This window comes from Podarcis vaucheri (assembly GCF_965113315.1).
Source record: "Podarcis vaucheri genome assembly, chromosome: 16".
NCBI lineage: Eukaryota > Metazoa > Chordata > Lepidosauria > Squamata > Lacertidae > Podarcis > Podarcis vaucheri.
This window is the reverse complement of record NC_138754.1, coordinates 24481293-24503713: the sequence shown is the minus strand read 5'-3', so window position 1 is coordinate 24503713 and position 22421 is coordinate 24481293. Positions and strand designations below refer to the sequence as shown.

At 45.5% G+C, this 22421-nt stretch overlaps 1 protein-coding gene and 2 long non-coding RNA genes across 3 annotated transcripts; 2 read left to right on the top strand and 1 right to left on the bottom strand.

The window, feature by feature from the left end:
- The first annotated feature begins 5 nt into the window (after positions 1–5).
- On the top strand, positions 6–15908 carry SF3A1 (splicing factor 3a subunit 1). Its single transcript, XM_082203132.1, has 17 exons — positions 6–162; positions 1588–1700; positions 1939–2143; positions 2625–2882; positions 4066–4140; positions 4886–5036; positions 5844–6037; positions 6699–6816; positions 6926–7111; positions 7913–8034; positions 8124–8366; positions 8683–8893; positions 10014–10043; positions 11984–12138; positions 13352–13453; positions 14615–14686; positions 15323–15908. The coding sequence occupies exons 1-17, from the start codon at positions 100–102 to the stop codon at positions 15422–15424; spliced, it is 2400 nt and encodes a 799-aa protein (XP_082059258.1). The 5' UTR covers positions 6–99; the 3' UTR covers positions 15425–15908.
- Positions 15909–15963: 55 nt separating this feature from the next.
- On the bottom strand, positions 15964–18853 carry LOC309521210. Its single transcript, XR_014214567.1, has 2 exons — positions 17460–18853; positions 15964–17084 (listed from the first exon to the last, which is right to left on the bottom strand). It is a non-coding gene; the product is annotated as an uncharacterized lncRNA (long non-coding RNA).
- A 1346-nt stretch (positions 18854–20199) lies between these two features.
- Positions 20200–22204, top strand: LOC309521216. The gene is made up of 2 exons (XR_014214573.1): positions 20200–21329; positions 21767–22204. It is a non-coding gene; the product is annotated as an uncharacterized lncRNA (long non-coding RNA).
- Positions 22205–22421: the final 217 nt, after the last annotated feature.

Below are 22421 nucleotides of genomic sequence, written 5' to 3'. Positions count from 1 at the left end.
GCATGCGCGCGCAGCCACGGCCGACGGCGACGACATTTTGTCGCCGAGCTCGGTGTTTTGTTGAGCGCCGCGCGTCTAACGTCGGAGCGAAGAGCCGCCATGCCGGCCGGGCCTGTGCAGGCGATGGCGCCTGCACAGCCAGCACCCCCTGAAGCGAAGCAGGTAATTTTCGGCCTAGTCCGTTTAGCAGAAGCCCAGTCTCTGAGGTTCCTTCGTCTTTCCACCCCCCCAACCCCGGTTAATGTCCAAGGCCTTCTGAAGGGGGAGGTCCTCCTCCCAGGATGCCTTGCGGGATGAGAGCGGTGCATGCTGGGAGGCGTAGTTTGCAGCCCGCGGATGCGTGGATGTCTGGGAATTTTCTAAAGTGGGGGATGGGGAACCTATGCCCCCCACAGGTTGCGTGACTGTCAGCTCCCATCATCCCCAAACGGCCTCGGTCCTGTATACCTGAAGGAGCGTTTCCACCCCCATCTTTCAGCCCGGACACTGATACCTAGCGCCGAGGGGCTACTGACGGTTCTCATTGCGAGAAGTGAGGTTACAGGGAACCAGACAAAGGGCCTTCTCGGTAGTGGCGCCCGCCCTGTGGAATGCCCTCCCGTCAGATGTCAAGGAAATAAGCAGCTATCCTATTTTTAAAGACATCTGAAGCCAGCCCTGTTTAGGGACGTTTTAATGCTGTATTGTTTTTAACACTCGATTTGGAGCCACCCAGAGTGGCTGGGGAAACTCAGCCAGATGGGCTGGGTAAAAATAATAAATTATTATTCTCATCCCTGGCCATTGGCCATTCTGGCTGGTGATGATGGGGAATGTTGTTGTTTATTAAATTTATAAGATGTTTTTTTTTTGCCATGATGGCTGAAAGCCACTTAGAAAAATGAGTTAAAAACAGAATTCATGCACACATTAAAACTGGTTCATTAAAACATCCTACCCACTCTAAAAGGCCATGGATAATTAAAAGCCAAAACCTGGGTTAAGAAAGAAGGTTTTTGCCTGGCATCTGAAGATTTATAACAATGGTGCTGCCACCCTCCAGACTACTACGATTATTATTATTACATCTATCCACACACACAAACACATAGCATTCTTTCCCAGACCTGGACTCAGGACAGTGTGATCAAATTAGAACAACACAGATAAAATTCAAAAGATTAACAACATATAAAATATAATACTTAATAGTTTAAAAGTAACTAAACAATAAAATAATTAAAACAATATAAAAGCAGATCCATTGAAAGACATAGTGAAAACAACACAGCACTATTAAAAACAACAATTGCTTTAAAAACCACCCCCCAAAGCATGTTGGAATAAAACAGTCTTCATCTGCTGGCAGAAAGACAACAAACGGTGGGATGGGGGGTTGAAAATGAGGTGATGGTTACATTTCTAAGGCCATCCCACTAAGGAGATTTAAACAAGGTCCTTTGATGTTTAGCTCAGTCTTTCACAACAGAACAATCCTGCAATAGACTATTGCTTTGAGGTAATACTTGATTTTTTCCCTCAGCAAACTGGTTTTTGAAAGATCCTTGGTCTGCTTTCTTTTTATGTCATATTCGCTTTTAATTGCAGCCAGAAGATGAACCGAAAGAAGAAGCAACACCAGCCAAGCCCGTGGTGGGAATTATTTATCCTCCTCCAGAGGTTCGGAATATTGTGGACAAGACAGCCAGCTTTGTAGCCAGGTAGGTCACGCTAGACTGGACTCTTGGAATACCAGCTTCTTGCAGTGATAAACTAAGAGGGTGGTTGAGGCAGCCTCAGCATGCATAGCTAATCAAATGTGTTAAGGGACAAAGGCAGTGAGGACTCAGGATTGGCAATAATTTTTTGTGTGGGTTGGATACTGTGCCTGTCCTTGGTAGCTTTTGAGGAATTTTAAAATTTGGTTTGGTGCTGATTTTTGCTATATAACCTTTCCAGAAATGGTCCTGAGTTTGAAGCCCGTATCCGGCAGAATGAAATCAACAATCCCAAATTTAACTTCTTGAACCCCAACGATCCTTACCATGCCTACTACCGCCACAAAGTCAATGAGTTCAAGGAAGGGAAGGCACAGGAGCCCTCGGCAGCCATTCCCAAAGTCATGCAGGCACAGCAGAGTGCACAACAGCAGCTTCCCCAAAAGGTAAGCGGTTCCTCTCTTGTCTTCATCTGTCTCTTATCTTTCATGGTGCTGCAGGAGGAAAGGCCAACCGCCAACAAGTTTCTCTTGGCCTTTTCCTTCCATTCATGCCTCACTGGCAGAAGTGAGGAACTTTTGGCCCTCTAGATGTTGCTTACCTACAACACCCACCAGCCCTAGCAAGCAGGGTCAGTGGCCAAGGGCATTGTAGTTCAGCAACATTTGGAGGACCCCAGGTTCCCCACACCAGCTCACTGTGGAGGTAAGAACAAACTTCACCAACCTGGTGCCCTCTAGATGGTTTGGACTGCAACTACCATCAGCCCCTGCCAACTTAGCCAAGCCATCTGAAGGGCACCCGGTTGGCAGAGGCTTGCTAGGAATGGTTCTAAACCACAGAGCAGCAAATACAGGGACCACCTGACCTGTGCACCTAAGTGAGGTTGGGTATGAGTGGTGATCCATTTCTGTGTTCCTTCCGCAGGTACAAGCCCAGGTGATTCAGGAGACTGTGGTTCCGAAAGAGCCTCCTCCGGAATTTGAGTTCATTGCAGACCCCCCTTCGATTTCAGCCTTCGACTTGGACGTGGTAAAGCTGACAGCCCAGTTTGTTGCTCGGAACGGCAGGCAGTTCCTCACCCAGTTGATGCAGAAAGAGCAGAGGAATTACCAATTTGACTTCCTGCGCCCGCAGCACAGTCTCTTCAACTACTTCACCAAACTGGTTGAACAGTACACTAAGGTAACAAATCTCAGATGCCAGGAGGATTCATTTGAGCAAGCCTGAGGACAGTTCTCTTTACGCAGAGCAACATGTGCATTTCAAAGTGACAGACTTTGAAGGCTTACTGTCTGGCTTGAAAAGAAATCCTTGCAGGGATTTTGGAGGGGAAAGTAGGCACACCCCAGGCATTAAGGTGCCCTAATACTGATTGCACATTCTTTGTATGAATATGGCAAGATAAAAAGAAAATCTGTTCCATAGCAAACAGGAGAAGCAGTGGAAATGATAGCAGAATTGTTCTGTTTTTGTGGAACACCCTCCCTTCAGATGTGAAGGAAATAAGCAGCTATCCTATCTTTAAAAGACATCTGAAGGCAGCCCTGCTTAGGGAAGTTTTTAATATTTAATGCTGTGTTGTTTTTAACATTCGATTGGGAGCAACCCAGAGTGGCTGGGGAAACTCAGCCAGATGGGCGGGGTATAAATAATAATAATAATAATAATAATAATAATAATAATAATAATAATAATAATAATAATAATAATATTATTATTTATTAGAATAGCCTGCTGGATCAGGCCGGTGGCCCATCTAGTCCAGCATCCTGGCCAACCAGATGCCTGTGGGAAACCAGCAAACAGAACATTAACATTCTCCCCTCCTGTGGTTTCCAGCAACTGGCATTCAGAAACACTGCTGCCTCCAAATATGGAGGCTTTGTCTAATAGGAGCTGGCTTGCCTAAGTCATAGCTATACCCCTTGCCAATTATGGCAAATAGTTGCCATCTTCTCTGCATTCTGTGCACATGTACTGTTCCTTAAAGTGTTCCTACTTTCAGGCAAAGTCTGGGAGAGAGAAAAAGAGCACAGAATTAAGCTTTTCTTTGAAAATGAAAACTCAACAAACAAGTTTCTAGTCCTCATGGCCGCTAAGATATGCTTGAAAACGTGCCGTTTCCTGCTGATATCTCAGAAGCTGAGTGGGTGGTTGAATAAGACCTCAAGTGTTACACATACCTCCCAGCCCATTACTGTACTTGCAAACCTGGAATAAACTATAAAAATAACTGGTAGAAGTTATTTTGCAATAATTATACATACTGCAGGCTTTTCTTAATGCAGACTATTGATTGCTTGGGCAAAAAGAAAACCCTAATTGGAACTGATGTCTCAGTAGCCTATTGAATTTTTCCCCCCAGATCTTGATTCCACCCAAGGGTTTGATCATAAAACTTAAGAAGGAGGCAGAAAACCCCAAAGAAGTATTGGATCAGGTAAGCAGTTAAGAGTTTTTTACATGACTGCCCTTTGCTAGGTTTAAATAATCTGAAAACACTCTTCTGAGCTAACCATCTTATATCGCTTTGAATTTCTGCCAATACTCGGTGCAGTCCTATATATATGTTACCCAGGTGTAAGCCTCACTGAGTTCAGTGGAGCTTCCTCCTAGGTAAGCAAGCGTAGGATTGCAGTCTTACATCTCAGTGGCCTTATTTGTAATAGAGGCAAGGTGGACCTTTGATTCTCCTTTTGTGTTTGTATCACTTCGCGTTACAACCAAAGACCTTTTTATTTTATTTATTGCATTTCTATTTCACCTTTCCTGCAAAGGGACAAACCTTCTGTGAGGCAGGCTGAGAGGTAATGGCTGGCCCAGGTCACCCAGTGAATTTCATGGCTGAGTGGGGATTTGGACCCAGGACACAGTCTAGCACGCTAACCGCTACACTGCCTCTCAAAATATCCCACAATGTATAATTTTCAAATGAGTCTACCATCACCAGATTCTTAAGTGCAGTGATCCAATTAATCTGAACTAGCCCTGGTAGCCAGCCAACATCTGCAATTACCACCAACCCAGCTCTTCCCATGACCTGAAGTGGGATGATATGGCCTTGTCAATGCCTTCAAGCTGAGTTTCGGGGGCACTTGAAAGCAGTCGACCTTGATGCTTATCGAGAATGTATCCAAAAACACAGTTACTGGTTTTTTTAAAAAGTTACTTGATGCTTTGTGCAGGCGTGTTACAGAGTGGAGTGGGCCAAGTTTCAGGAGCGAGAGCGGAAGAAGGAAGAGGAGGAAAAGGAGCGAGAGCGCGTTGCTTATGCCCAGATCGATTGGCATGATTTTGTGGTGGTGGAAACTGTGGACTTCCAGCCCTCCGAGCAAGGTTGGGTCATTTACTTTGCTGAAATGCATAGCTTGACCTCTCTCAAAGCCTCATGGAATCCAACTTAAGAAGGCATATGTCAGGAAGGGGAAAGCCGCTTAGATTCAGTGAAAATATTGAAAAACTCATCTGCTATCCCTCTGAGGAAGCACTATATGACTACTTTCCAACAAAGTCCTCCAGCAACCGTCTGTATATTACTATATCATCATTATCATTATTATTCTAGTTAGCTGCTTATTACTCGAAGGTCTCCAAGCTACTTACATTTTAAAACATAAATATAAGCATATCATACCATAAAAACAGAACATATCAACCCACAAAACAGCCACAGGAAAATTGGGCAGTAAACTTACTAACATCTCAAGTCTATCAAAGGGGTGGGGGTGGGTGGGATATACATCGTTACGTGGTGTCAAGTAGATATCACTAAAGGTGCCAGGTGGACCTTGCTGAGGAAAACACACAGAGCCACAACTGAAAAGGCCCTTCTTTCCCTCGTCATCATCCTCTGAGCCTCTCTCCTGAGGGGGGGTCCTGGAGAAGACTGTAATATACTTGAAAAGCAGATGCAAATAAAATGGAAGCAACAAGCAAGACCTGGATTTGAACTCTGCTTCTTGAATCCCACAAATATCAGAAAAAAGTGAAGCTAACAGAGCCCCCACCCCCCAGCCCAGAAGTCCAGTCACTTCCCACTGAGGTGGACCCTTAACAAGGAGCTTGTCTAGGGAAGACACATGATGCTTTTCTCAGCTGTGTAACTTAAGTTTCACCAAAGGTATGACCCCCCCTTTTTTGCAGGGAACTTCCCACCTCCCACCACTCCCGAGGAGCTAGGTGCTCGAATTCTCATCCAGGAGCGCTATGAGAAGTTTGGCGAAAGTGAAGAAGTGGAGATGGAAGTGGAGTCAGATGATGAAGATGAGAAACAAGAAAAGACTGAGGAAGCACCATCTCAGTTGGACCAGGATACCCAAGTGCAGGACATGGATGAGGTGAGCAGTTAGTCTGCGGGAAAGTCTTTTCGGTGTGAAGCTTGAAAGTAGTCTTTCTGAATCTCTTAATCCCCATACTCAGTAAAGTAATGTTCATAAGAGTTTGTTCCTGGTGCTTCATAGCTGGTGTCATGGACCTTAATGCTCTGCTGAACTTAAATTGGGGCTCACGTTTTAACGTCTGGTGGTGGGGGAAAGGTTCCGAAAGTTTTAGATCTTGGTCCTTTAGCCGTAAACCTACAAGGGATGAGAGAGGGTTCTGAAAACAGTCTAGTCCGAGTCCCGTAAGGGTCCTTTGCATAACATGCTGCACATTCATATTCCCACAAGTCTGTTGATGGTTCGAAGTGCAGCCTTTCACAAGCTCAACACTTGAACAAGCCAGCCCCAAAGGTATGATAGAATCATGGAGTTGGAAGGGACCCTGTAGATCATCTAGTCCAACTCCCTGCGATACAGGAATATTCACCCATATGGGGATCAAACCCATGACCTTGGTGTTATTGGCACCATGCTCTAACCAATTGAGCTAACTGGTGCCAGCTTAAATCGAGGAAGGGACTTGCTTAAGCCTGGTTTGTCTTCTTACTAAGAAAACTGAGTTGAGCCTTTCAAGAGAATCCTGTTTCATGATCCTTCACTTAAAAAAAATATTTTGAAGGGCTCTGATGAAGAAGATGAGAGTCAGAAAGTTCCACCACCTCCAGAAACTCCAATGCCACCACCTCTTCCTCCTACTCCAGACCAAGTCATTGTCAGGAAAGATTATGACCCTAAAGGTAAGCTTGGGGTTAAGATCAGGTGGGGTTTTGTGACTGGTGAATGGGTTGCATTCCAGATCCAGTGGTCATGCAAAACATTTCTCACTGTATATCTCTCTCTCTCCAGCATCTAAGCCTTTGCCACCAACTCCAGCCCCAGATGAGTATCTTGTCTCCCCCATCACGGGGGAGAAAATCCCTGCCAGCAAAATGCAAGAACATATGCGGATTGGGCTTCTGGATCCCCGCTGGTTGGAGCAAAGGGATCGCTCTCTCCGGGAGAAGCAGAGCGATGATGAGGTCTATGCCCCAGGTCAGTCCAGCAAGATTTTAGTGGCCTTTTATCAACATATTTTTTTCTTGTGTTAACCTTGATTACATGTTTATGCATGCCTGAAGGAAACTAGTCAGATACTAAAATGCTCTTCTGAAATAATTATAATCATTCAGTGTTTATAAATTGATAGATAAATGAATTATGTTGGATTAACTTTAGTTTTATAAGAGGACAGCTATCAAGCGAGAGGTAGGCATCAAATTTCAAAAGGCGTTTTGGGGGCAGGTGTGTTTACTACACTGCAATTCATTTGATTCTGTAGTAAAACGTTTAATGTATTTCCCTCTCTAAACGGGGATGTTCAAAGCAACTAAAAAAGGTATAGAAAAAAGAAAGAAAAAATGATACCCAGTAATAATTCAGAATGCAATAAGTACAACTAAATGACATTCTAAAAGTAGTATAAGTGACCAGGGCTACTGTATTCTAAACAGAATTAAAATCAACAACAGTTACACATTTGAAGATCAACCACATGTCAGCTGCTCTTGAGTTTTTTGATGAAAGCATGGGCTTTATAAGCATAAGAAATATATAAAAACCCGTGTCTGGTTTGGGTTGTCCAGAGCCCTGACAAAGTAGTGAATGGAGAAGGTAGAACACTATCTTGGCGGCCAAAATTTTCAGATGGCTAAATTTTTCAGTGCATCCCATTTCTGTTTGCCCATTTTATGAGAGTAGCAACAACAGATGGCTTAGAACCCTGTGCCCTGTATTGAAGGACAAAAAAACAACAACAACACCATGGCAAACTCCCATTTTACTCATACTTTCCAGGCTTGGACATTGAAAGCAGCTTGAAACAGCTGGCTGAGCGCCGTACCGATATTTTTGGTGTTGAAGAGACAGCTATTGGCAAGAAAATTGGGGAAGAAGAGATCCAGAAACCAGAAGAGAAGGTATGGCAGGGAGCCAGGCTAAAAAGGCTTAACTTTTGTTAGTGTGAAAGCAAGAGGCACTAAGACTCACCTGCTTTCTGTTTTACTAGGTGACCTGGGATGGCCACTCTGGCAGCATGGCCCGAACTCAGCAGGCAGCTCAGGCCAACATTACCCTTCAGGAGCAGATTGAGGCTATCCATAAGGCCAAAGGGCTAGTGCCAGAGGATGACAGCAAGGAGAAGATTGGTCCGAGCAAACCCAATGAGATGCCCCAGCCCCCACCCCTCTCGTCAGCCCCAAACATCCAAACCAGCGCTCCGCCAATCGCATCAGTGCCTCGCCCACCCTCGGTAAGCCCCACTTGTTCCATAGGAAGCTCCTCTGCTTAACAGGGGACTACTTCTGGCTCCTTCTGCCAAATAGGTTTTAATTTGTATCTTGTAAGCTGAATTGCCTTGCTTGGGGAAGGGTCACGTCTCAGTGGCAGAGCACAGGCTTTGCATGCAGAAGGCCTCTGGTTTGAGCATCTCCAGGTAGAGCCGAGAGAAATTCCCTGTCTGAATCCCTGGAGAACTGCTGCCAGTCTGTGCCAGCGATACTGAGCTAGATGAGCCAACACGGTCTGGTTCAGCATAAAGCAACTTCCTGTGTTCTTACGTCTTCTAGATGCCACCACCTGTCCGTACAACAGTTGTCAGCGCTGTTCCCGTCATGCCTCGCCCACCAATGACTTCCGTGGTGCGCTTACCTCCAGGCTCTGTCATCGCTGCTCCGATGCCACCGATCATACATGCCCCTCGGATCAACGTAGTTCCGATGCCACCTTCGGCTCCGCCCATCATGGCTCCACGGCCCCCTCCCATGATTGTGCCAACAGGTCAGTGCTGAACAATCCTCACCTCAGGCTAAATAGGTTTTGGGAATTGCGGAAGCCAGTCAGAATTGCTCCTGGTCTCAGAATTTGCTTCTGTTGGCGCATTTTCCTCAGTGGTCCTATAGCTACTGCGTTAAGCAGTTGCACTTTACCTGCAAGTCTTTGATCAAAAGTTTCTGCAGGCTTCAGTGGGATTCTCCGTATTGAAAAGCCATTTCTGTAATGCAATTAAGCCCTGGAGGTCAACACTCTGCTAAACTTTAGTCACTGCATTTGCTGAATGAATTATAACAGTTGTGTTAAAATTGGTGACATCTTGGGGTTTGATACAGTGCCACAGTGACAGCTTTACCCTATGTATTGCCTTGTGATGATCACCATGTGTCCTTTTTTAAAAAAAGATCTGTAGTTGGTAACAGTTATACAGGTGACTCCTTTCTCCCAAAAGTTTGAAGTCTAGAAAAGAAGAGGGAGGAAATGTTGGGCAGAAACAGAATTCCTCCTACTTGTTCCAAATTGGTTGTTCCCCTCTCCCAAAATGAACTTAGAATTTCATCCTCATTCTCCCTGGCCTTCCAATTCCTTTTCTCACATGAAGGGTTAAAAATTGTTGCATAGTCTATTGTTTATGCTCCATGACCTTTTCCTACCCATAGCCCCTTTTCCACAGAGAAACTGAGGCAGACTGCTTTCAGTTTCTTCCCTGGCCCAAGATCGTTCTTCCCACCATCTACGGGGATGAGGGTAGACTAGATCTTGCGATTTCAATCCTCTAGGATGTTTCACTGATGTACAAAGACTGACTGTGGTGCTGGCTGCATTTACACAGGAGTTGGCTTGCAAGTTTTCTGTCTAAATCAGAGACCTGTTCTTCCACATAGGTATGGAAAAGCACACACTGCCAACCCCAGTTCTTGAACCCAATAAGTTGAAAGTGTGCTCTGCGACATCACAGTATATTCTTGACCATTGTATGTGACAAAGGAGCGGCCTGGAACCTTTGTGCTTTCCAGTAGAGTTTTCCGTTTTAAATAATGAAATCTAAATAGGCACTATTTTATTATCTCATAGGTTTCAGGTGAGCTAAGCCATTGACTAATTATATTTAATTGTTACAATATAGGATACAGACAGGGACCAGTCAGCAGTCCAGGTAACTTCTTAAGTGTCACTGTGACCTCGGAGGTAACTCAGCTAATCACTAACCTTCAAGTCGAGCTCTTAATTTGCATGCCTTCACTTCTCTTGTCTGTCCAGAGTGGTACCGGGGATTCCTGGCTGTAGTGTGCGTCTCTGTGTGTCAATAGTTCTTGACCTTTTGTAGACTACTTGGCCTGATTGTTGCCGCTCTTCAAAGATTCTTGTGGCTGCATGCTAGCTTGGGTGCCAGTTCTCCAGGCACTGTCGTTTTGCAAGAGAAACAAAGGCAGGAATAGAGGAAGAGCCACTCGGTGCCCTTGGAAAGAGCCAGAGTCTTCTCTCTGTGTTTCAGTTGCTTCATACCCATTATAGTTGTTGCAAAGTAGCTTTAAGCCCCCCCTCATCTCGCATTTATGATCTGGCTGCTTTGTGTGTGGCTCTTCCTCTTTTCAATGACCGCCATCCAAGTTTGAGATAAGTAGCTCAGGGTACATAAATAAGATGCTATCGAGTCACTTAGATCCCTGGGCTGTCACGTGGAAGTGTGCTTGTCTGAAATTTTTGTAATTCTCTTAAATGCTTAATACCCCAGTCATTCCAAGCCAAAGACTTCACAGTGGAGTTGAAAGATCTGTGTGGTTTTTTAAAAAAAACCCAACGTGGGTGGAACGTCGTCGCCAGACCCAAGTATTTGAAACCCAGGGAACAGAGCAAGGCCAGATTCACATATTGCATTTTTAGCTGTACACTTCTGGTCAGGCACATGTGCAGTTGCAGCCCAGGATAGTTCATGGGGGCCCTTAAGGAAACAAGGGCAACTTGACCATAGCAATACTTGTGTCATAAAGCTCACGACTACCATTAACTTCCTACGCAGCTGAAGCAAAGCCTAGGAAGGGACTTCAGCCTACTCTGGGATAGCAGATGCATCACATGTGTTTAGGTGCGTTCATCTCCCCCCCCCCCCCGCCCCATTTATTTAACCTTCATTTTATTGCTACAAAGCAGACCTTTCTACATTCCCACATTTTCCTTACTTAGAAGCACTGAAGCTTAGACTTCCAGCAGGTGTGATGTCCTGACTCTCGCAGTGCTTGGATAGGAGAAGCTGACAACTTTTCCTAGGCTTTTTAGCTCAACTAATCTCATTTTAACACAGCTTTTATGCCTTGGGAGTTTCTACTTACTGTTGCTTTTCTTTTTTCTTTTGGTCTCTTTTCTTTCCCTAAAGGCAATGGTGTCAAATGTAACTCTTTCAAGAGATTTCCATTCCACCTTCTTGTGACCAGGAAATGTATTTTAAGGATCCATACTTCTCTCTGGTGCCAGGGACAGACACCATTGGAGGTTGCAGAGTCATTAAACTTTTTTTATTTTTTTTAAAAAAAACCCTGCTATTTTTATACCCTGCCTTTGTATAAAAATCAAGCAAAATTGTTGCTTACGTTTTAAAAAGCACATATAAAACTCTTTAATATTTAAAGTAACCAATGCAGCGTTCAAAAGAATAAAAGGCATTTGATACATGAGAAGTAAAACAATTTAAAAAAAAAAAATACAACTCCACACCTTCACAGTGACTAGTACTATGCAGAACCAATAACACCATTCTGAAAGTGCTTTGGTGAACAAAATGGGTTTTGAGCATACACCAAAAACATAAAATCACCTTATTTCTAAAGGCCGGGAGGTGGGGAGCAGAGACACAGCCCCTCCCCCCTTAGTAGTTTCATGCAAGCAAGCTCATAAGTGAGTTGTTTTGCTCTTGATTAGCGTTGGAAGATGCCTCTGCACATGCTTCCTGTGCTACTTTCTCAAGCAGAAATGGAGATGGGACTATACCCGGCTTTTTCTACATTTGACACCACTGCTTTGGGGTTCTGTCCACGTCTTTTGCTCCAAACGCCACTAGTGATTGTCTTGCAGAATAAATACTCCCCCCCCCCGCTTCAGCTTTTGTTCCAGCTCCTCCTGTGGCGCCAGTGAGTGCTCCGGCCCCTATGCCTCCTGTCCACCCTCCACCACCCATGGATGATGAGCCGGCCTCCAAGAAGCTGAAATCTGAAGAGAACCTGATGCCGGAAGAGGAATTCCTGCGCAGAAACAAGGTGTGCGCTTAAATAAACAATGGCGCTTTGATCTTAGGCCAGAGGAATCTTCTAGCGGCTTGGGTGATCAGCAACCCTTCACACCTGGCTTGAGAGCAGTACATGTGAAAAGGATCTAGGAGTCTTGGTTGACCACAAACTTGACATGAGACAACAGTGTGATGCGGCAGCTAAAAAAGCCAATGCAATTCTGGGCTGCATCAATAGGAGTATAGCATCTAGATCAAGGGAAGTAATAGTGCCACTGTATTCTGCTCTGGTCAGACCTCACCTGGAGTACTGGGTCCAGTTCTGGGCACCACAATTCAAGAAGGACACTGACAAACTGGAACGTGTCCAGAGGAGGGCAACCAAAATGGTCAAAGGCCTGGAAACGATGCCTTATGAGGAACGGCTAAGGGAGCTGGGCATGTTTAGCCTGGAGAAGAGGAGGTTAAGGGGTGATATGATAGCCATGTTCAAATATATAAAAGGATGTCATATAGAGGAGGGAGAAAGGTTGTTTTCTGCTGCTCCAGAGAAGCGGACACGGAGCAATGGATCCAAACTACAAGAAAGAAGATTCCACCTAAACATGAGGAAGAACTTCCTGACAGTAAGAGCTGTTCGACAGTGGAATTTGCTGCCAAGGAGTGTGGTGGAGTCTCCTACTTTGGAGGTCTTTAAGCAGAGGCTTGACAACCATATGTCAGGAGTGCTCTGATGGTGTTTCCTGCTTGGCAGGGGGTTGGACTCGATGGCCCTTGTGGTCTCTTCCAACTCTATGATTCTATGAAGCTGGGTTGCCAGCCTGAAGTTCTCCACTCGCAATCTGAATGGGGGAATTTGCAAGGGAAAGGAATTCAAAATGTGGAAGGGCAGCCTTCCAGGAAGAAGCAGAGGTCTCTCTATCTATTTTCCCATTGGTTCTCCCTTCTTCTCCTTTGTCAGATTTGACAAATTCATGGGGGAGATGGCTATCAATGGCTGCAAGCCACAATGGCTATGCTCTGCCTCCACAGTCAGTGGCAGTAATGCTTCTGAATACCAGTTGCTGGAAACCGCAGGACAGGAGAGACCTCGAATCCTGCTTGTGGATTTCCTACAGGCTTCTGGTTGGCCGCTGAGAGAACAGGATGCTGATCTAGATGGGCCATTGGCCTGATCCAGCAGGCTCTTCTTGTGTTCTTAAGCACACACACCCTTAACAGTGTAATTCTGCTTACTCCCTTAGGGCCCAGTCACGGTCAAAGTTCAAGTTCCTAACATGCAGGACAAGACAGAATGGAAGCTGAATGGCCAGGTGCTGGTGTTCACCCTCCCTCTCTCGGACCAGGTATGTTGCTCAAGCATTGGGTGGCCAGTTTCTCTGTTGTCAATGACTGCTTTGCTCTTCAGACAGTTATCTGGTGTTTGGGAAGAGTATTTTGCTTCATAAAATGATCCCCATCTTTATCAGCGGCCAGGTGCCATTAATAAAACCAGCGCATTCTATAAATATTGTCTTACTACTTGTGGAGTGCAGGTGTTACAGCGGAGAGTTACATATAAAAATGTTAGATTATGTGGGGGCGGCCCTTGAAGACTCTTCAGGAACTGCAGCTGCTGCAGAATGCAGTAGCCAGATTAATTGTTGCAGCCAGGTGATTGTACCTTTTAACACCTGTTCTGGCTGCACTTTACTGGCAGCCCGTGCATTTCCAGGCCCAAATCAGTGTGCTATAAGGTTTACACAGTTCAGCACCACACTGCTTAATGGAATGTCTCTCCCAATATTAATCTACCCATGCATTAAGATCTACATCAAACTCTCTCTTCATTCTGGAGAGGTTCAGAGAGTTGCTCCCTGTTTGTAGAAAAAACAACAACTCCGCAGCAAGACCGACATGGCGTCAGTTTAAAACTTTCCTCTGTTCTCAAGCATTTGATGTCATCTAATGGGCTGCTTTTCCTGATCATCAGTTTTTAATTTTGGGGAGAAAGGCTGCTTGTATATTCTTCCAGTTTTTATATTGCTGATTTTAATGGGGTGGGTGTGTTTAGTATTAAATATTGGATTGCTCTTTTACTGCTTAGTTTTAAACACTGTATATTTACATGTATTTTATATTTCTATAAGCCAGCTTGGGAAAAGCACCTCAGAAAAAAAAATAAAAATAAAAATAATAATAATAATAATGCTGTTAACATCTAAAGATGCACAGCAGGCATTAAAAGAGAGAACAATGTGTGACTGATTATAACCATGAAGCAGCAGGCAAAGCTTTTACCATTCCTGGGTGTAAAATACCTGACCAGATTTAACTGATGAGTCACCATTTGACCTCCCTGCTCCCTGATTCATTTCTCTCTTGATTGCTACAGCTTTCCTTTTATGACATTCATTGCAAACCTTTTCCTTTCTATCATGTTATGTTTCCCAAGCACGTGCTTTACAAGTCCCTTGTATAGTGCCCAATTTCATTGATGGTGTTTGTGGGTTTCTTCTGGTTCCTAGGTTTCTGTTATCAAGGTCAAGATTCATGAGGCCACTGGAATGCCTGCTGGGAAACAAAAGCTCCAATATGAGGTGGGTGTGTGGTCCCGTTGGCCCTTAGTTAGTTAGTTAGTTTGCCGTTCTTCATTCATAGATCTCAGGGTTCACAACATAAAAATACAAGATACGAAAGACATAATAAAAACAAGAACAAAAACAAACCAATAACCCCTCTCCTCTCCACCGTCTCCCACAAACACATTTAAAAAGGTATGTAGCATGTTAATCAACTAAAGGCCTGGCTGAAGAGGAACATTTCTGCCTGGCGCCTAAAAGTATTATAATGAAGGCGCCAGCTGAACCTCCTTGGGGAGAGCATTCCACTTAACCCTGAGTGTCTTAAGATCCCAGCCCTATCTGTTCACTTGCCTTTTTCAAGCTTAAATCGCAAATGCCATGATTCGCATTCCATGCTGAGATATGAAGGAAGGGCTATAACTCAGTGGTAGAGCGGTTGCTTTGCATGTAGGAAATCCCATATTCAGTCCCCAGCATCTCCAGGTGGGGCTGCTGGTCAGTGTAGACAGTGATGAGCTAGATGGACCATGGTGTGACTTCGTGCAGGGCAGCTCCCTGTGGTTTCCTTCTGGTGCAAAGGGTGGGTTTTGTTTTCCTTGCCAAGCACAAAGCTTAGTACTGTTGAGACCCTCTCGTGTCTTGTCTTTTCAGGGCATCTTCATCAAAGATTCCAACTCTCTGGCTTATTACAACATGACCAGCGGGTCAGTGATCCACTTAGCACTCAAAGAAAGAGGAGGTAGAAAGAAGTAGGACTCCATTGGCAAGGCAGCTGCCACACAGCATATGGCACAAGACAAGCTGCCAGAATCTGCCAGCTCCTGAGTAACATCCGCATGGCGTTCCCACATGGGCAATGCTTTGTACCTTCAGCTTGTATCTGGTAATCCCTTCAGCTGGAGAAAGTTGTTCATGCCCTTGGAGTCACTGTGAATTATTTTTCAAGTTGATGTGTGTATATTTCAGCAGCTCATGCTATATATTCACAATGTTAACAGAATCGCTGCTTGGCTAGCATTTCTTTTCAGTGGTCTTCTGTTTTAATTTCTTGCAACGTTTTGCCTCTGCGGCTAAGATCTCTCTTAGCTTTGACTAGATCTGACCATGTACATTAAACTTCTGGAAGGGGCTTGCTGGCATATAAGAGAATGATACCTTCTGGATGAAACATTTCAGTTTAACTTCCTTATTCCAAATAACTAGTGTAATAAAAGCATTTGTGATTTTCCATGTGAAATCTCTGAGCTCTGATGTCTTTTGTATCGACCTGGATTTCCTGGGAATGGTCAGACAACAGAGATGGAAGAAGCTGGTAACCCAGTAAGCCTGCAGTGTGAGCTCTTATTCAGAACAGTGGAATCGGTCAGGATTCCTGGGAGCAGCTTGCATTAGTCCAGCATAATTTTTTACTCCCCATCCTCCTGCTTTGGAGCAACTTGCCTCCTCCATTGCATTGCTTTTCAGTTGAGAGAAAAAGAAGTCACTTGGTTCTTGGCTCCTGGCCTTCTGTATTAAGTGTTTGACCAACACATGAGCTTCAAGGGGATTGTGCTAGATTCCTCAGAATCTTGCCAAGATTTAACCCTCTTAGTTTGGGAGATTATGAACCTGACAAAAGTGCAACACACTTTCATTGACTTCAATACAAAATATGGAAATGATTTTAAATCTGTGTGTCTTTTTTGCAAATCGCTCCTTGTCTTTCCACCCAAGACGTACTAAAGGCTGAAAGAAGCCTTCAGAGGGCAGTAGATTAAGATGCTCTTCAAGTCTCTTATCTTTATCCCCTGCAGTGCAGCCACGCTTGCTTATTGAGTCTGTAGGTTTTTGATAATCGAAGGCTGTAATTTTGGTGGCAGAGGCTTTTGGAGCCTTTTCTTATCACAGCTAAAGAGTTACACAATACAGTGGTACCTCTGGTTGTGAATTGGATCCATTCCGCAGCCCCATTCGCAACATGAGCAGAACGCAACCTGAACATGCCCGGGTCGTGATTCGCCGCTTCTGCGCATGTTTGGAGCGTCTGCGCATGCGCGAGTGGCGAAACCCAGAAGTTACCCTTTCCGGTACTTCTGGGTTGCCGCGGGACGCAACCTGAAAAGACGTAACCTGAACCGAACGTAACAAGAGGTATGACTGTAGGTTCCAAATTAGCCTGTCCCAGGCTGGTGCCCTAAAGATGTTATGGACTACAGTTCCCATCAGCCCCAGGCAGCATTGCTGCTCTAGCTGGGACTGATGGAAATTTGAGTCCAAATCATTTAGAAGGCTCCGTCCTAGAGAAAGCTGTTTAAATCATTGGTCTTTCAACTGTTGAGGCAGTTTACTATGCAAATAGATGGTAAAAATATTACAAAGCAGATCCTAAAGGGCATGCTTGGGCTAATGTTGGGTGCCAGGTCTTTAAAGCCTGCTGCTCTGAAATATACTCAGAGTCGCAAAGTGATTTCATGCTCTTTATTCAGCTCATAGTGGTGAGGAGGAATGAATGGAAGTCCCCTCACAGTATCTGCTTTATATACATTATTTACACAATGGGCTGCACATGATTGGCTAATTCCGGAATTCTACTGTAAGCCAATCAGGTTGTGGACTCACTTCTATCTGGAGCAGGATTGGGTGGTTCCTGCCAACCAATCATACTGCTGCATTGTTCTAGGACCAATCAGACTGCTGCATTCTGAATCCTATTGTTCTAGGACCAATCAGACTGCTGCATTTTGGATCCTATTGTTCTAGGACCAATCAGACTGCTGCAGTTTGGATCCTATTCAACTCAGTACATAACACGCTCTAAATGCTGCACTACGTGCTCCAAATCCCCCCCCCCCGCATCTTTGGCACCTATTGTTTAGGAGCTCACAGCTAGAGGCACCCCCTTCCAGCCTTTTCCTCCCATACCCCTGATCATTAGAGAGTTGTTGCTTGCCAGTGTTGTGTAGTGGTTAGGAGCGGTAGTCTCGTAATCTGGGGAACTGGGTTCGCTTCCCCGCTCCTCCACATGCAGCTGCTGGGTGACCTTGGGCCAGTCACACTTCTCTGAAGTCTCTCAGCCCCACTCACCTCACAGAGTGTTTGTTGTGGGGGAGGAAGGGAAAGGAGAATGTTAGCCGCTTTGAGACTCCTTAAAGGGAGTGAAAGGCAGGATATCAAATCCAAACTCCTCCTCTTCTTCTTCTTCTTGCTTCCCTTAAGAGCATCCAAATTGAATGGCTATCACAAAGCAGTGTTGCTTTTTCTCTCTCGGCTTTCCACAGGGCCAAAGCTTAGTGGCAGAGCTCCTGCCTTGCATGCAGAATGTGAAGAATCCCCAACACTTCAAGATAGAGCTGAGACTGCCTCCTGCCTGGAAAAGGAGTTTGGGCACTGTTGTGCTAGGTCAGGGGTAGGCAACCTAAGGCCCGGGGGCCGGATGTGGCCCAATCGCCTTCTCAATCCGGCCCGTGGATAGTCCGGGATTCAGTGTGTTTTTACATGACTAAAATGTGTGCTTTTATTTAAAATGCACCTCTGGCTTATTTATGGGGCATAGGAATTCGTTCATTTCCCCCCAAAAAATGCTCTGAGGGACGGTGGACCGGCCCACAGCTGAAAAAGGTTGCTGACCCCTGTGCTAGAGGAACCAGTGATCTCAGTTGGGTATAAGGCACCTTACTGTTTAAGTCAGCTGTTTTGTAACAATCATGAGACCTCAGATCTTTATTTTTAGAGGAATGACCTCATTCTCTTGGCAGAGTGTCTCCTTTGCATGCAGAAAGTCTCCGGTTCATTCTGCAGGTAGGGCTGGGGAAATGTACCTTGCCTGAAATACTGGAAAGCTGCTGCCAGTCAGTGCAGACAGTACTGAACTAAATGAAGCATTGGTCTGACTGTGTTAGGCAACTTCCTGTGTTCTCAGTACGTTTCCGAGCAAAATTCAAAGTGTTGGTGCTGACCTTTAAAGCCCTAAATGGCCTTGGTCCAGTATACCTGAAGGAGCGTCTCCACCTCCATCGTTCTACCCAGACACTGAGGTCCAGCTCCAAGGGCCTTCTGGCGGTTCCCTCACTATGAGAAGTCAAGTTACAGGGAACCAGGCAGAGGGCCTTCTTGGTAGTGGCGCCTGCCCTGTGGAACGCCCTCCCACCAGATGTCAAAGAGAACAACAACTACCAGACTTTTAGAAGACATCTGAAGGCAGCCCTGTTTAGGGAAGCTTTTAATGTTTGATGTATCACAGTATTTTAATATTCTTTTGGAAGCCGCCCAGAGTGGCTGGGGAAACCCAGCCAGATGGGCGGGGTATAAATAAATTATTATTATTATTATTATTATTATTATTATTATTACTCAGCTCACTTCCTTGTTCTCTGCAAAATCAGCTGGACTCATACTGTAGACTAGATTGACTTTGCTAACTCCCTGGTCCATGGCCCAAATGATTGTCCTTTAACCTGTCTATTCATCCCTTTTGGGGTGGCAGTTGATCTTCCAGACTTAGGGTCTCCTTGGGCTGGAAGATTTATGAATGGGCATAGGAAGGCCAGGAGAAGAGAGGTGGAAATGGGTCTCCTAACATGGGCTGGAATGCAAGCTGCCAAGCGTGAAGACACCCCAGTTTATGGAAGTCTTCAGGCTCTGCAGTCTCACAGCTTGAGCAGACCCTTGGGAACAAATGTGGCTGACGTATATATGATTGTGCTGTGCCTGGGGAATGGAACAAACCCGGCTGCAATTGAGCTTTGAGAGGCAGCTGCCTGGGTTCTGCCAAAGCCACCCAGAAACCTTTTATTTGGAAGCCTTGGTGATAGATTCCAGTCTCAGAACAGTCTTGTAACCATGTTTGGTTCCATCTGCCCTTTTGCAGTACTTCAGCTGATTTCAGACAACTTAATCACTTGCAGGTCTTTTCTGAAAAACACACATTTCTCTGCTGGCTGGGATGTATGTAGCAGATTTCATTTTTTGTCAGGCTGTGGCCCATCTACCCTGCTCTGGTTGCTGTGGCTTCCCTCTGGGGCAGGTGGGGGGGACCTTCAGCTCTCCCGATGTTGTTGAATTACAAATCGCATCATCCGTGGACATTGACCATGCTTTCTTGGGCTGTTGGGAGATGTCATTCAGCAACATCATCTGAAAGGTCCACCACACCTGGTCTGATGTTTCAGATGCTGCGGTCTTTCCTGAAATCTCATGGGTGGACATGTTGGTCATTGAAAACAAGAGCCCCACTGGATTAGGTCAAAGGATCAACTAGTCCAGTATCCTTTTCTCAAAGTGGCCAACCAGATGCCTCTTTTGGGAAGCCTGCAAGCAGGACCTGAGAGCAAAAGCAGAACTTGCCCCACTTGTGTTTCCCCGGTAACTGGTATTCAGTGGCGTAGTCCTTTCCAGCAGTGGAGGTACAATGTAGCTGTCATGGCTCATAGACAGCTTTTTATCTGCAAAGCATGTGGTTTACCACTACTGTATGCCTAGGACTTGCCAATCAGAAGGTTGGCGGTTCGAATCCCCGTGATGGTGGGGACCTGTTGCTCGGTCCCTGCTCCTGCCAACCTAGCAGTTCGAAAGCACGTCAAAGTGCAAGTAGATAAACAGGTACCGCTCCGGCGGGAAGGTAAATGGCGCTTCCGTGCGCTGCTCTGGTTCGCCAGAAGCGACTTAGTCATGCTGGCCACATGACCAATACTGTACGCTGGCTCCCTCGGCCAATAAAGCAAGATGAGCGCAGCAACCCCAGAGTCGGTCACAACGGGACCTAATGGTCAGGGGTCCCTTTACCTTTACCTATGCTACAATAATACTGCATTTAAAAAACAGCAACTAAGTTCTTCGCAAACGTGGGACACTAAGAGGCTAACTAACAAAGATGATTAAGAAACTATCCTGCTGGCTCTATCTAGTCTAATCATCAGGCCCCAAACTTCCATCTATATTCCAGCTTTCTGGTTTTGTTTTGTTTTATGTGTTCAGCTGTGTTTCTGGAACCTTACAAACAGGATCTGAAAGCAGCAACTTCTTGGAAAGGGCAGCATAGGTACAAGAGAGCGGAGAAAGGGAGAGAAATTGTCTTGTGTTTACAATTTTATTTATTACATTTATATACCATATTTTTTTCCAAGGAGCTCATGGTGGTGTACATGGTTCTACTCCTCCCCATTTCATCTTTGCAATAACCCTGTGAGGTTGAGCAGGCTGAGAGAGGGTGACTGGCCCAAGGTTACCCAGTTCATCACTGAGTGGAGATTTGAACTCTGGTCTCCCAGGTCAGAAGTCCAACACTCTGGTTAGACTATAAGCTTTAAAAGAGGATTAGGCAAATTCAAGGAGGATGAGACTATCCGTGGCTACTCACCCTGATGGATATATCGTTCTACCACCGTGTTGGAGGCAGTATGCTTTTGCATGCCAGTGTCTGGAAACTGCAGGAGGGAAGAGTGCTGTTAAACTCAGGTCCTAATTGAGGGTTTCTCAAAAGTATCTGCTTGACCACTGTGAGAACAGGATGCTGGACTAGGTGACCCATTGGCCTGATCCAGCAGACAAGTTTTTGGGAGGTTTAATAAAGGTACTATCACAAACACTCTTAAAATGATTGCTTTTTCAGCAGTATTCAAGAATGGGCATTTTTTTGTTATGGTGAGCAACTGTGGAAATCCTTTTATTTTAGGGTGCTAAGGTGTCAGGGAACTGACATCGGAGCTAGAGGCAGAGGGAAGGCTCTCAAATGATGCTGGAGAAGGGCCCAGCAGGGAGAGAGGCAGCTCCGCAGCTGGGGAAGCAAATCAGCGCAACACCAGGGATATAGAGGGGCTGATGGGGGAATCGGAGAGAGGGCTCCAGGACTCTTCACTGGACACCAGCGGGGAGAGCACGGGTCCTCCGCTACCCACGCCCACCCTGCGCAGAAGACTTCCGCGCAGAGAGAGTAGGAGGAGACTGGGTGTCAAACAACTTTTATGTTGGAAAAGATTTAAGAAACGCCCACTGGCGGATTCTGCTAGCGACTGAGGCAGCCACGAAGTGAAGGGCTGCCCAGACTGAAAGGTTTAGCAAGGCAACAAAGCCTGGAGAGGCAGCAACTTACGCACGAGCAACCCATACACATTACACAAGGACACCTTTAAAATGTAACCCTAAGGAGTGTACTTTATGCACTCGGGGAGCGTTGTCGCTGTATCTGCTTTACCATATCCTGCATTGACTCTTGAGTTAACAAATTTGCTTCTCCTACCTGAGCATTCACACAAAGGTGGGTTCGGCTTTCTAAACACACACACACACACACACACACACACTGGCTGTTTTCACAAGACAATTTGCAAAAGAGCCACCTTTGTGGCTGATGTTGGATGCAAAATAGATAATCTGAAATCTGCTTAGCTTCCAGTGCGAGGGAGAGTAGATGGTTGTGGCCGACCGCTGGGCGTGTATTGTTCATCCCAATCCACCCACAAAGGATGTGCCGTTCCCTGGTTGGCTCGGCCTTTTGGATGTGAGCCCACAACTACCCACATGCAAGTTGTGAGGTTCTTCCCAGCCCAATTAGGAGACTGAAGATAAAAATCTGGAAGAGATACTTATCTATGCAACAACATGCATCTCTGGGAGACGCACCTGTGTATAACAGCAAATTGTGCAGATAACATTGGCAAAATGTTGCTTTGAGTAGAATGAGAGCTCCAGACAAAGCCCTGAAGCAGAACCCAAGCGTGGTTCCTACATGTCTCTGATCTAGTGTGGTTGGAAGGAATGGAGTCATTTTGCAACC

Excerpts from the sequence above, each read along its gene's own strand:
- SF3A1 (XM_082203132.1), top strand. The coding sequence starts at position 100 with ATGCCGGCCGGGCCTGTGCAGGCGATGGCGCCTGCACAGCCAGCACCC. Across the intron at positions 163-1,587 it reads CACCCCCTGAAGCGAAGCAG|CCAGAAGATGAACCGAAAGA; the intron begins GTAATTTTCGGC and ends TTTTAATTGCAG. Across the intron at positions 14,687-15,322 it reads AACAAAAGCTCCAATATGAG|GGCATCTTCATCAAAGATTC; the intron begins GTGGGTGTGTGG and ends TTGTCTTTTCAG.